The sequence below is a fragment of the Scophthalmus maximus genome, chromosome 12, assembly GCF_022379125.1.
Source record: "Scophthalmus maximus strain ysfricsl-2021 chromosome 12, ASM2237912v1, whole genome shotgun sequence".
Lineage (NCBI taxonomy): Eukaryota > Metazoa > Chordata > Actinopteri > Pleuronectiformes > Scophthalmidae > Scophthalmus > Scophthalmus maximus.
Window position 1 is genome coordinate 4,450,371 of NC_061526.1, and position 11,306 is coordinate 4,461,676.

The following is an 11,306-nucleotide window of genomic DNA, read 5'->3' on the forward strand; positions in this document are numbered from 1 at the left end:
CACACTGATGAACTTGATGACATTTTAATAATCAATTCTGTTGCTACAACCTGCATTAGGAGCAATTCCACCATTGGCTTCACATGCATGTAATTTACTGTCATTTCTACTTCGACAGCCTGTTAATCGGAGCAAAATGGCCGCCTCCTCCTCCTCTTCCGTGTGAATTCAGTACCGTGGGCTTTGATCGACGAGCTCCAATTCACAGCATTTCAGACAGAACATACCGTCGGGATATTAAAATGGATGAGTTGGCATGATTAGGGGTTTCCAAAAAAAATGACACAACTGAGCATTAGTGAAATGATAACATCGGCGATATAAAGCGGTATATATACACATCATGAGATAAATTAACAAGAGATGAGGACTACTATACTGTTTTTGAGCACGATCGAGTTCTGTCACAAAACGAGCAGAATTCACAGAAAAAGCCCAGTTCCACACGAGGATTGCTATGAAACTGAATGACATCCTTGAGGTACAGTAAGGTTTTTTTTCCAAATTTCTAGCCCTTTAAGTTACACACACACACGCGCGCACACGTACAAAATGCGGACGGAAAGACGGCAGTTACACCCAATCGTAACAGACACTGCGGCACCAGAGTCTCAGAACGTGAAGACATTGGCCCACACGAGTGCAAGGGTGAACAAAAATAAAAAATAAACTTCACGTGAGGACGTGTAATGTAACTGTTGGAGCGGGGGCGAGATTCATCGCGTTAAATTCCACTTTAAATTTTGTCTAATGTAAATCAAGTTTGTGAAAGTGTTTGTCGAGTAAACAAATCTAACCAATCTTCTTTCAGATTCACTACGACTTCAGTTTCCCCACAGATACAGACGTGAGCCCCGAGCTTCACAGTCGGATGTTTTGGAGCCACACAAGTGAGCGACAGCCTTTTTTCCTTAAGACAGAAGAAAAAGCGTTTTGACTTCATTGCACCATCGTCTTCTTCAATGTAACAGTCAAGTATCAACCGATCAACAAATTTATAACAAAAAAAACCAAGCGAGATTGCGTATCGTAGACATTTAAAAAATGTTATTGTGGATTTCTTGTGCCCTGAGGCTACACACTGCAAGGTCCACTGCACTAGCGGTTACACGGCTTCCAAACCAAACCAGCCTGTTATGTAACGTCACAGCCTCTTCATGGTTGGTTTTTTTTTATATGCTTGTTTAGGAGGCAGTTTTGCTCTCTGACGTGTTTATGTCCTGATTATTATTTACGTCGCTTCTCTAAAAAACAAACAAAAAAAAACATTTTAAGGCCTAAATCAATTTAAGCCTGAAATCCGTCCAGATGAGTAGTACCGGCGTGAATAACTGGTAAGTGGAGCCCAAGCTGCCTGCAGGTCAGGCCTCTGTGATACTAATACTGAGTTGAATGTGAAAAGCAGGGCAGCTGTGTACCACAAAAAAAATAAAGACATAATGTGGAAGAAAATTTGAATGAAAGGGAAGTAGTGAGGCGGTCGCTCTGTGGAAACTCTCCAACTTCATTCAGCAACGCTTAAAGATAAAATGTTCTATAAATGTAATTCCAGCAGCAGACCAACAGAGGGCGCTGCTGTTCACTGTTTGCCAATTCATGATGAGAGCAACCACAGGAAAGAAAAAAATGTAATTCACTTGACAGAACATAATAGGGGACGTATATCCCGTCCGTGATATCGATCGCGTGTGTCACGTCGACCGTCCGTGTGTTTTGTACCGGTGAGACTGCCTGGAAGTGGACAGAGGGGGGTCTGTTAGCAGTCGGTGGAGATTTTGGCCGAGAGGTCCTGGATGCGGCGAGCGCTACAGCTCTTGCACAAGATGTGGCCATCCAGCGGATAACAGCCTCGGCCCTCCCCCTCGGACGACAGCAGGAGACCACATTCCTGATGGACACAGACACTCCAGTCATTTTCATCGCAACACTCGCACACAGACTTCTGCACTGTAAATATTTGGAGAAAGGTAAGAAATCCGAGCAGATCACTCGGGAGTGTGTTTAAAACCACTCTGAACCTTGTTTAGTTTTCACTGCAGAGCATATGGTAATATATTGAAATTTAATCCCATTTTTTCCAGGAAACCTCAGAATTCTGAATAAATTTATTCGAGTCCCTGAAGTGCATACTTTAGAAGAGCTACAGAGACACTTCAAATTCTAAATGTTCAATGGCAACACCAATTATGTGATAAGTCATTTTATATAACCGTTTGGCTCAATAAACTAGCAGACCCACCCAACGCCAAGGTTACAGTGATCGACTCATTTTAGACTGACTTTAAAACTATCACATGAACCTGAATGAATGTGCCAACTCATGACACTCTACAAAACTGAAGTCAACGGGTCCTGATGTTTCTGGTCGACTCACCTCACACACGTAACAGTTGACATGGAAGCTTCGGTCCAGCGCCACTATCCTGACGGTCTCCTCCTGGCCCCGTTCTGGCATGATGGGCTCACTGCACACGGAGCAGCGAGGCGCATATTTTCTGTCGGGGACAACAAGCGTCAAGATTATTACTAACGATCATTTCATGATCAATTAATCTGTGGATTATTTTCTCGATTAATGGAATAGCTGTTTGGTCCGTAAAATGTCATAAAATGGTGAAAAATGATGATCGTGTTTCCCAAAAACCCAACATGATGTTTTGTTTTGTCCACACAACACAGGATATTTAGTTTACTGTCATAGAGGAGCGAGGAAACCAGAAAATATTCTCATTTAAGAAGTCGAATTGGTAGAATATTGACTTTTCTTTCCCATAAAAACTACTGAAACCGATTTATCGATTATCAAAATAGTTGGTGATTAATTTAGTTGTCTATAATTAATCGATTACCTGCTGCAGCTCCTAATCTCCATCCAGACTAACACACCTGAAAACCAGATCATGCGACCATGTGGACGGAGTCATTTGGACGGCAGGTGTAAACTAAAACTAAAACGTAGGATATAAGCCGAGTTCTACGAAGAAAAATCTGGCGTGTGCAACAATTTTCAGCATGCGGTGTGAATGAGGTTGTACCTATGAAAGTCGTCTATGCAGTGTATCTGAGAGGTGGCGTCCACAGTGAAGGGCACCCCGTCCAGGCAGCAGTTGCACACCACGCATGTGAAACAGCGAGGGTGGTAGGCCTTTCCCATGGCCCGAAGGATCCGGTCCAGGATGGGCTTGGAGCACTTTGAACAGCGCTCTAGTGTACTCTACTCGGAAAAAGATGGAAACAACGGTAAAAAACAATCACTTTAAAATCGCCGGACACGTTCACATCCCATCAGGCCACCCTCCCAGCCCAGACTGTATGAATGTGGGATGAAACTAGACCTTCGTCCTATCGCAGTCCCTTCTACTTACAATGTAACAACTCTCGCAGTAGCTCCTCTTCTCCAGGGCATAGAACGGCTGCCCCCGGAGACGGGCATGGCAGGTGATGCACGTGAAACACTCCACGTGGAACACCTGCTCCATGGCGATGCAGCCGCTGCCGTCGCCGACCACGTTGTCCCCGCAGCGGGCACAGCGGCCTGAAGCGGTCGACACAGGACGTCAAGCTCAAACTGTTCCGATAGTGTCGCTTTATTTGAAATGACAGTAAGTCATTAATGTAATGAGTTGGGACTGTACCGAAAAAGTCCTCAGTGGGTGGGTGGTTCATGTCGTACACCAACTTCTTGGTGAGTCGGTCCAGCTCCTCCTCGGGCCTGCTTGTTGCTATGCCCTGCTGGGAAGAGAGGATTCACAAAATTACTTACAACTGGAAAACCACAATTTAAAGTTCATGAAATTGCGCCCGTTGAAAGATCATAAACCAGCGCTTTTGACGCCATTATTATTTTAATTTTATGATACTTAAGGCTTTTGGTTTTTGACCAAAATGCATCCATATGGAGTATCAAAAACTGTTGAATACCAAACCCTGGCAGCGTATTCACTCCATTTATTAAGTCTATAAGTGTAATCCTGTTCTTGAATGGCTACTTGTGTTACGATACTTTACGCCAAAAACCTTGCTTATTTATCTAAGGCATCAAAAAAAATTATGTATTAGGGTATTCGTACCAAAACTGGCACTAGTAGCCAAACATTTGCCTGTCCCTTAGAATGGTACCGTTATTCAAATACAGCCTGTGCGATATGGGCTGGTACAAGAAATTCTAGGAATATGTAGAAAACATTTGTTTAGACAAAAATATTCTCAATTTTTCTTTTAAAAAATTAAAATAAAAAAAACAGACTAGAGATGCAGATTTGTGCCTCTACCTTGCTGGTCTGATAAGCAGGACTCTGTGCAGCTCCTCCCCCAGTTTGATTGTTTTCCACCCCCCTCTTGGTTATGGGGACCTGGTTGACTCTTCCCCCGGACCCTGAGCCGCCCCCCTTGTACACCGGCTCCGAGTGCAACTCTTGAGCCTGTGAGCCGTGGTGCGGAGGGTACCAGCCCTGAGGACTTGCCTGAGTCTGGGGTTGGGGGCGTGACACGTGCTGGCGAGGCGGTGGCGGAGTGTAGGCCTGTTCGGCCTGCCTCCCCGTCTGCGAGTAGGTGACGGGCTGCGCCGTCTTCACCTGCACGCTGAACCTGGGTCCCGTCGGGGTTGAGGCAGTGGTGTAGGAGGCTGGAACGGGCTGAGGGTAGGGTTTAGGGGCTGAGGAGTAGTAGTCCTGCTGGTGGGAGGTGGAGTACTGTGGTGCCTGGTGCTCGCTCGGGTAGGGCGGCGCCGGGTGATATTGGGTCTGAGGGTGAGGAGGGTAACTCATGGATGGCCGACCCTGAGGAGGGGCTGCGTTCTGGTGCATGGGCTTGTAATGATCCCCTGAGAGGTATTTGTTGTAAGGCACATTGTCGTACAGCTGTTGCGGAGATAAGGCATTCAATTAAAAAAAACTAGCGATGGCAAAATTCACACAGTGATAATGAAATACAAGTGACTTTCGGAGTTTCTTCCTACTTGTGTGCTGGCGTCCTGCGGGTGGCTGTCGAGGTCAGCGAGCATGCTGGTGAGTGAGTCGATGTCGGCGTCAATTTTGGAGTGATAACTCACTGGCTTTTCGGGCCCACGATGCTAACAGGAGAACAACATTAGAAAAAAATATTTGTGCATAAGAACTGTGCATTCAATCAAAACAAGAAAAAGATTTCTATTATTATTTGATAGTCATATATTTGTCCCCCACAGCTGTACCCACCATAAGCTCGTAGCTGTCCATGTGCGGGCTCCAGCGGCGTTCTTCCGTAGGACCATGAGGAGGGGCGTAATAGTGATCGCTCGACGGATGATGGATGGGTCCACCTTTTGATTGGAGAACAGACATCACAAACATTAGTCCAAGAACCATCTTTATCTTAGACTCAGTAATTCATAAAAGTACAACATTAGAAGTATGTCTGTCTTTTTGTCTGTCTCCTGCATTGGATTTGCTTCACAATGTATAGAAAGGAGAGATTGCAACATTGACCAATAACAGCTTAATTGTAAATATGAACATGTAAGTCATGTTTTAAGATAAGAAATGTTTAGATTAGTAGGGGTAAGAAAATAGACATTATTGTGGACGCAAGTTTTATTGTTGCACCTTAAAATCAGTTACGGAACATGAATACTTGACAGTTCCCTTAGAATAATAATGTCTGCACACTGTACGTATGACTTTGTTTACTTTATAGTTCCCACTTTGGTGTAGCTACAGTTTCTCATAATGCTGCCATGAGAAGGGAGAAGGTTTTACAGTCAGTTAGTCTGTCAGTGCTGGTCTCTTCCCCAAAAATGGCAGTGAACGAACCACATTTCAGGAACTACGTGTGTGCAACATGTATGTACAGCCAGAACAAATGTGTAATAGTTTAATTGTACTGCCAGTGTTGTACCATCAGATTAGCTTTTTTTCCCTGACTGCAGTTTGTGACTTGTGGCATGGTCTTACCTGTGGGTCCAGTAGCCATGTACCTGTTGGCCATCTCTCCTCCTCCTCCTCCTCCTCCTCCTCCTCCTCCTCCTCCTCCGTTCTGGTCATAGGGGCCATATTTTGGCCTGAAGTCAGAAACGCCCTTCTTGTTGGGGGCTCGGTAGATCGCTGACCCGGCTGAGTGGGACATGTGGGGGATGGCTCGCTCTGGGCTGTCCAGAGTCCTCGGTGGAAGCCAGGTGGGACCGGACATGGCACGTTACTGAGAACAGAACGAGGAAGGAAAATGCCTTGGTCACGTTGTTCTGATGAGAAAGGAAATTTTGGGGAAAGCTACCTACTGCATGCATCTAATTTGAAAATAGTACAACGGCATTCTGAATGCAAACCTCACAATATTGCTCTGTGAGGTTTTTGCTTTGTCTGACAACTGTTCAGTGAGTGTGTATGTGCTTATGCTTTTCAGTGTTTAGCTATAATTTGCATGAACAAAGCTGTATCTGTTGTATTTGTGTCATAAGTAACCGATGGAGACCACAGGATGCTTTAGACTGTGTTTCCAATGGATACGGGGACACACGGCTTGAACAATAGCTGAGGAGCAGGAAGAGAGCGGCCATTCTGAACAACACGGGGATTTCCACCGGCTCTGACATTGCCGCAAAAAATATGAACGAGCAAACACTCATGTAAAGAAAAAAATCTCCGGCGCACATGGATACACACTCACACAGATACACTAACAGGTGCAAATGTGTCGCCCGTTATCCCCCACAATGGTTATTGTCTCCGGGTGTTTACATGCCGTATCGCTGCAATCCAAACAAAGTGGGGACGAAAAACAAGGCAGGAAATGTTGCGCAATAATATGTGCCTGTATACACGTGAACACCTGGCTCATAACAATATATCACGTATCCTCTGTGGGATAAATAAAAACACTGGAGCGCACAGCTGAGCCGACAGAGTGCTGACTCGCGTCAGAGGGGCTTCGGGACACTGGTTTCTGAAAGGAAAGGGGTCAGATGGACCAATCTGATCTCCATCATAGAACATTTTGTAATTTTTTTTTGGGGGGGGGGGGGGGGGGGGGGGGGGGGTAGAAAAACAAAAAAACGCAAACATCACTATTGTCAACCCCACAAATGCGAGAAATTGCATACGTCACCAATTCCACATCTTCGTAAAATGAATATCACGGCGGAGTTAGAATGTATAAAAGAAATCCCTTTGTGCTCTGGCAACCTCCGTCTGTGCAATTGTCCTTTTATAGAGTAGGAATGAAGCAGGCTTATGCACGCGCACACACACACACACACACACACACAGACACACACGCTGTGTGATTGACACAATTCCCTAAAGAGACGAGCCACGGCAAAATCTGTATTGTCAAAGCGGAGAAATGAATAGTCCACTCAGACTGATTGTGTGTGTGTCTGTGTGTGTGTGTGTGTGTGTTGTGTGTGTCCGTCATGAATCCTTGCTGGTAAAGAGGATTATCATGACGGATGAGAGATTGATGCCTCCACACGCAGAAATACAACACAGGATTAAGGCCATTTATTATTATTATTATTATTATTATTATTATTATTTTATGATTTCTATCCATTAGGTTGTTGTAGGAATTAAGTGACATTACACTATGGAGGAAAGAGTGACCACCACCACACACACACACACGCACACACACACACACACACACACACACACACACACACACACACACACACACACACACACACACACACACACACACACACACACTCAAATCCGAGGATGGGCTGGGCCAGGAAATTAATCTCAGCGGATTATCACCTGTGATTAATACCGAGAGTGAGGTTTCTGTCTGAGTTGGGGGAAAAAACAGTGCAAAAGTTAAAAAGCGGACATCCGGTTGTTGTTGTTTTGGGGTTTTTTACATTTCAAAATAAAATACATCCACTGCAAATGTTTCAGCAGTGAGGAAAGCTGATTAGAAATAAACGCGGAGCAGCTTCAACGACTGGTGCCACAGATCAAACTTAGCTGAGCTCATTCCCTATTGTTCAAAAGGCCCACATTTTTTTCTTTCGACAATTTGGGATTTTATTTTGAAGGCGAGCGACTACAGCTAGCTTAACACGTTTGACACAAAGCAGTTTAACGAAGACGATGCGAGCTCGTCGGGACGGAACAACGTGTCGAGGCGACGCCGTTGTGACTTCAAATGACCAAATGTTGGGAAACTAGATAAAGAAAATGTCCGCGAGCAGCGTCGCTAGTGAACACTAGCAAACCTGTTAGCATCGCCTACCTTGTACAGCGGCTTTACGGCGTCTCCCCTCGTCGCTTCGGTCTCATCTGTGAACCGACAACAGTGTGAATCAGGTCGACTGATACAAGAGGGGCAGAGTTGTTTTTTGTACTTTAACGGTAACGTGAGTTCCCGCACAGCGACGTTAAACATCTCACACGGACGGACCCCGGTCGTTCCAGCACATTTGTGCGTCACAACAGAATGTTAACACGAAAACAACACACACACACGTCACTCACGTGATGAAATGAGCCATAATGGCGGATAATCAGCGGTATTCGACTTTTAATAGCGGGCTTGTTTACTCGTATGCCCAGCCCCGGTTCGTGCAACTCGAGCGAAAGCTCGTGCCTCTCCGCCTCCGGTCGGGGGGCTGAACTTCACCCGAAAACAACCGAGGAGAGGAACCCGACAACCCTCCGAACCGGACCGGACCGAACCGAACCGGAACCGGAACCAGACGAACACAGCCTCCGCCTCCGTGTAACTGTCCCAACCGTCAGTGAAAGTTGTCCCGGGATAACTCTCTTTGAGCCCGAGCGCCGTGAACCTACTTTGTCGCGGATCCCGAGGCCTTCGGCGGCAGCGGCGGCTCCTCACTGCATTCCCGATGCGTGACGTCGCTGCGGTGTGTGTGTGTGTGTGTGTGTGTGTGGAGAGAGAGAGAGAGAGAGCGAGAGGGGTGGGTGGTCCATCACAGTTTTGAAAATAGAAATACTAGACTCAGCTGTATTGTGAGCGCTGTGCATCCTGTCGGATTTCAATTGGCCGATAAATGTGAGAAATAATAATGTAGACATCGTGGATGTAGACATATTCTCAACTCAATTACAATTCAAGCCACAAAAATGAGACAGAGTGCAATAAAATAAAAGCAAAAAAAGGAGAGCAAATATCATTTTACCAAGACCAGGGTTTATATATATATATATATATATATATATATATATATATATATATATATATATATATATATACATACAGTGTTTCCTCTACCATTGAGTTGGGAGGGCGCCCCCCCCCCCCACACACACACAGCGGGAGCCCCCGCCCCCCCTGAAATGTCAAATTGATTTGAATAAAAAAAAATATATATATTTACATTTTTTTGGTATTTTACATCAAATGTCAAGCAGAAGTCATTTTAGGTCACTTTCCTTACACACCGTATTCCTCATTCCTGTATGAAAGATTGTGGATGAAACTTAATGTGATTTGTGAACCCTAACCTTGACGGGAACCCTTGGTCTTAGTGGGTGTGTTTTCTCTATATAGTTGTTTACCGCCCTGCAAGCAGCAGAAGTATATGAAGGTCAAATTCTCGCCTTATTATTTTGCGCTTCATGAGATTTGGGTCAACTGTCCCTCTCCCATCACCCCCAGCCCAGTTTTTTTCTTCTTCCTCCCACTCCACCCGACCCAGCACCATGTCAGAGGCCCACTGCTTTTCCTTAAGGCACTTCTCCGGAGGAAGGGTTTCATAACCATCAATTATCTGTTTATTTCTCTGTCTATTTCTGCACGGTAAGTGGACAAACAACCAAGGCTGCTCCCTGGGATATCCCCGCTTCCTCCCCCCCGACTCCTCCTTCCAGTGTCTCTGTGCTGTTTGCCCATATATGTCCAGGGCGATCACAGGAAAAGGCAGAGTTCGGGCAGATCTGTTATTGTCGCAGGAGCCATCAACACTTTGGCACCGACTGGGGGGATTCGAAGTCAAAGCTTTCTTGGCTCCGGTCCACACATTATCAGATAAACAATGTAGTTCCAGGCTGCCAACCAGGAACCAAAAGAACAGGGGGGGGAGGGATCCCCGTCTTTGCTCCCATTCGACACGGAGCGAGAGCAGTTAATTATGTCGATCATTTTCATTTGCTCGTGAAATTTCACAAAATCTTATTTGCTTTCTCTTCAGAAGTTCATTGGAGTCTTTATACGTTGTTTTTTTTGTCGCTGATGGACACTGACAGATGCAGGAAGTCACTGCATGTGAGCATCGCCCAGCCTTGCCAACGGGATAGACTCAATGGTTTCCGTCCATTGGTGAACCTGTTTAGTAATGTTCTCACTTTTCCTCAACCGCCTCCCACCACCACCACCACCCCCGCCCCTCATCCGTTCTTCTCACAATGCCTGGAAGTAGCGGAGACCTACATCTCCCTCTCTGTTTTCCTAATTGTTGTTTTCCTTCATGTCTTTCCTTTTTTTTTAAAAAAATTTGCCTTTTAACAAAGCACACAAACGATCCAACCTCCATCCAAACAAATAAAAGCAGGACGACACGCACACGAGCTCAATATGCCGCATGCAAACATTTACGACTCACATTTTCAAAGGATTTATATCAAAATACGGCCATGTTGTTTGATTTTTATTTCTTGTCTGACTCATTAAATTAAAAAAAATATGTATCTGTAGGGAATATTTTAAAATGTTTTACTTTTATACTTAACACTTCAAACAACTTTTGGTATAATGTTTTACACCACATGCATGAGTATACTGGAGGCAGTCAGAAAATATTAATTTGTGCAGTAATTTATGATGCAGGTTCACCACAAAACGTATTCACTGATTAACATCTGCAGCTCAAAGGTCAAACAAGGAATTCCATCTTTTTCTTTTTCTTTTTGTGCAAGCGGCGCTCATCTACTGTACGTCAACCTTGAGGATCGCTCTCCTCTTTCTTTGTAATACTTTGATGTGAAGGAAACGGTTCACGATTCACAGTTCACTTCTGGGTCCTGCCTCTCTCGTCTGAACCCAAAGGCAATTCAGAAGAGGGATGAGGTAACTTTCCACTTGTTTTTTTGTGGCTTTTCGTGACCTCTGACCCCTTGCCCCCATCGCTCCATCGCTCCATCAACCCCCCCTACCCTCCCTCCACCAAATCTCCATTTCTCCTCCCTCATCTTCGGCTCGCTTTATTGTTGACGGATGTCCTGCGCAGGCGTTTTCATTCATGTCTCTGGGCAAGTTCGCAGGATGCCTACAGAAGTGTGTGTGTGTGTGTGTGTGTGGTTGGAAGGGGGGGGGGTGTGGGTTGAAGGACAGTTCCTGTACATCTGTCGGCTGCAGTTCTCTCCGTCTGG

General features: G+C 45.3%; 1 protein-coding gene across 6 annotated transcripts; it reads right to left on the reverse strand.

Annotated features, from left to right (window-relative positions):
• Window positions 1-8: 8 nt before the first annotated feature.
• Window positions 9-8,911, reverse strand: trip6 (thyroid hormone receptor interactor 6). Of its 6 annotated transcripts, none has more exons than XM_047336472.1 (11): window positions 8,769-8,911; window positions 8,212-8,258; window positions 5,931-6,174; window positions 5,196-5,299; window positions 4,958-5,071; window positions 4,272-4,859; window positions 3,636-3,732; window positions 3,366-3,535; window positions 3,036-3,214; window positions 2,375-2,495; window positions 9-1,888 (listed from the first exon to the last, which is right to left on the reverse strand). In XM_047336472.1, the coding sequence occupies exons 3-11, from the start codon at window positions 6,163-6,165 to the stop codon at window positions 1,757-1,759; spliced, it is 1,740 nt and encodes a 579-aa protein (XP_047192428.1). In that variant the 5' UTR covers window positions 6,166-6,174; window positions 8,212-8,258; window positions 8,769-8,911; the 3' UTR covers window positions 9-1,756. The 6 variants fall into 6 exon arrangements, with proteins under 6 accessions (XP_047192428.1, XP_047192431.1, XP_047192432.1 ...); XM_047336475.1 differs by lacking the exon at window positions 8,769-8,911 and adding an exon at window positions 8,454-8,749 and having other exon boundaries at window positions 3,636-3,729; XM_047336476.1 differs by lacking the exon at window positions 8,769-8,911 and adding an exon at window positions 8,454-8,748 and having other exon boundaries at window positions 3,636-3,729; window positions 4,464-4,859.
• Window positions 8,912-11,306: the final 2,395 nt, after the last annotated feature.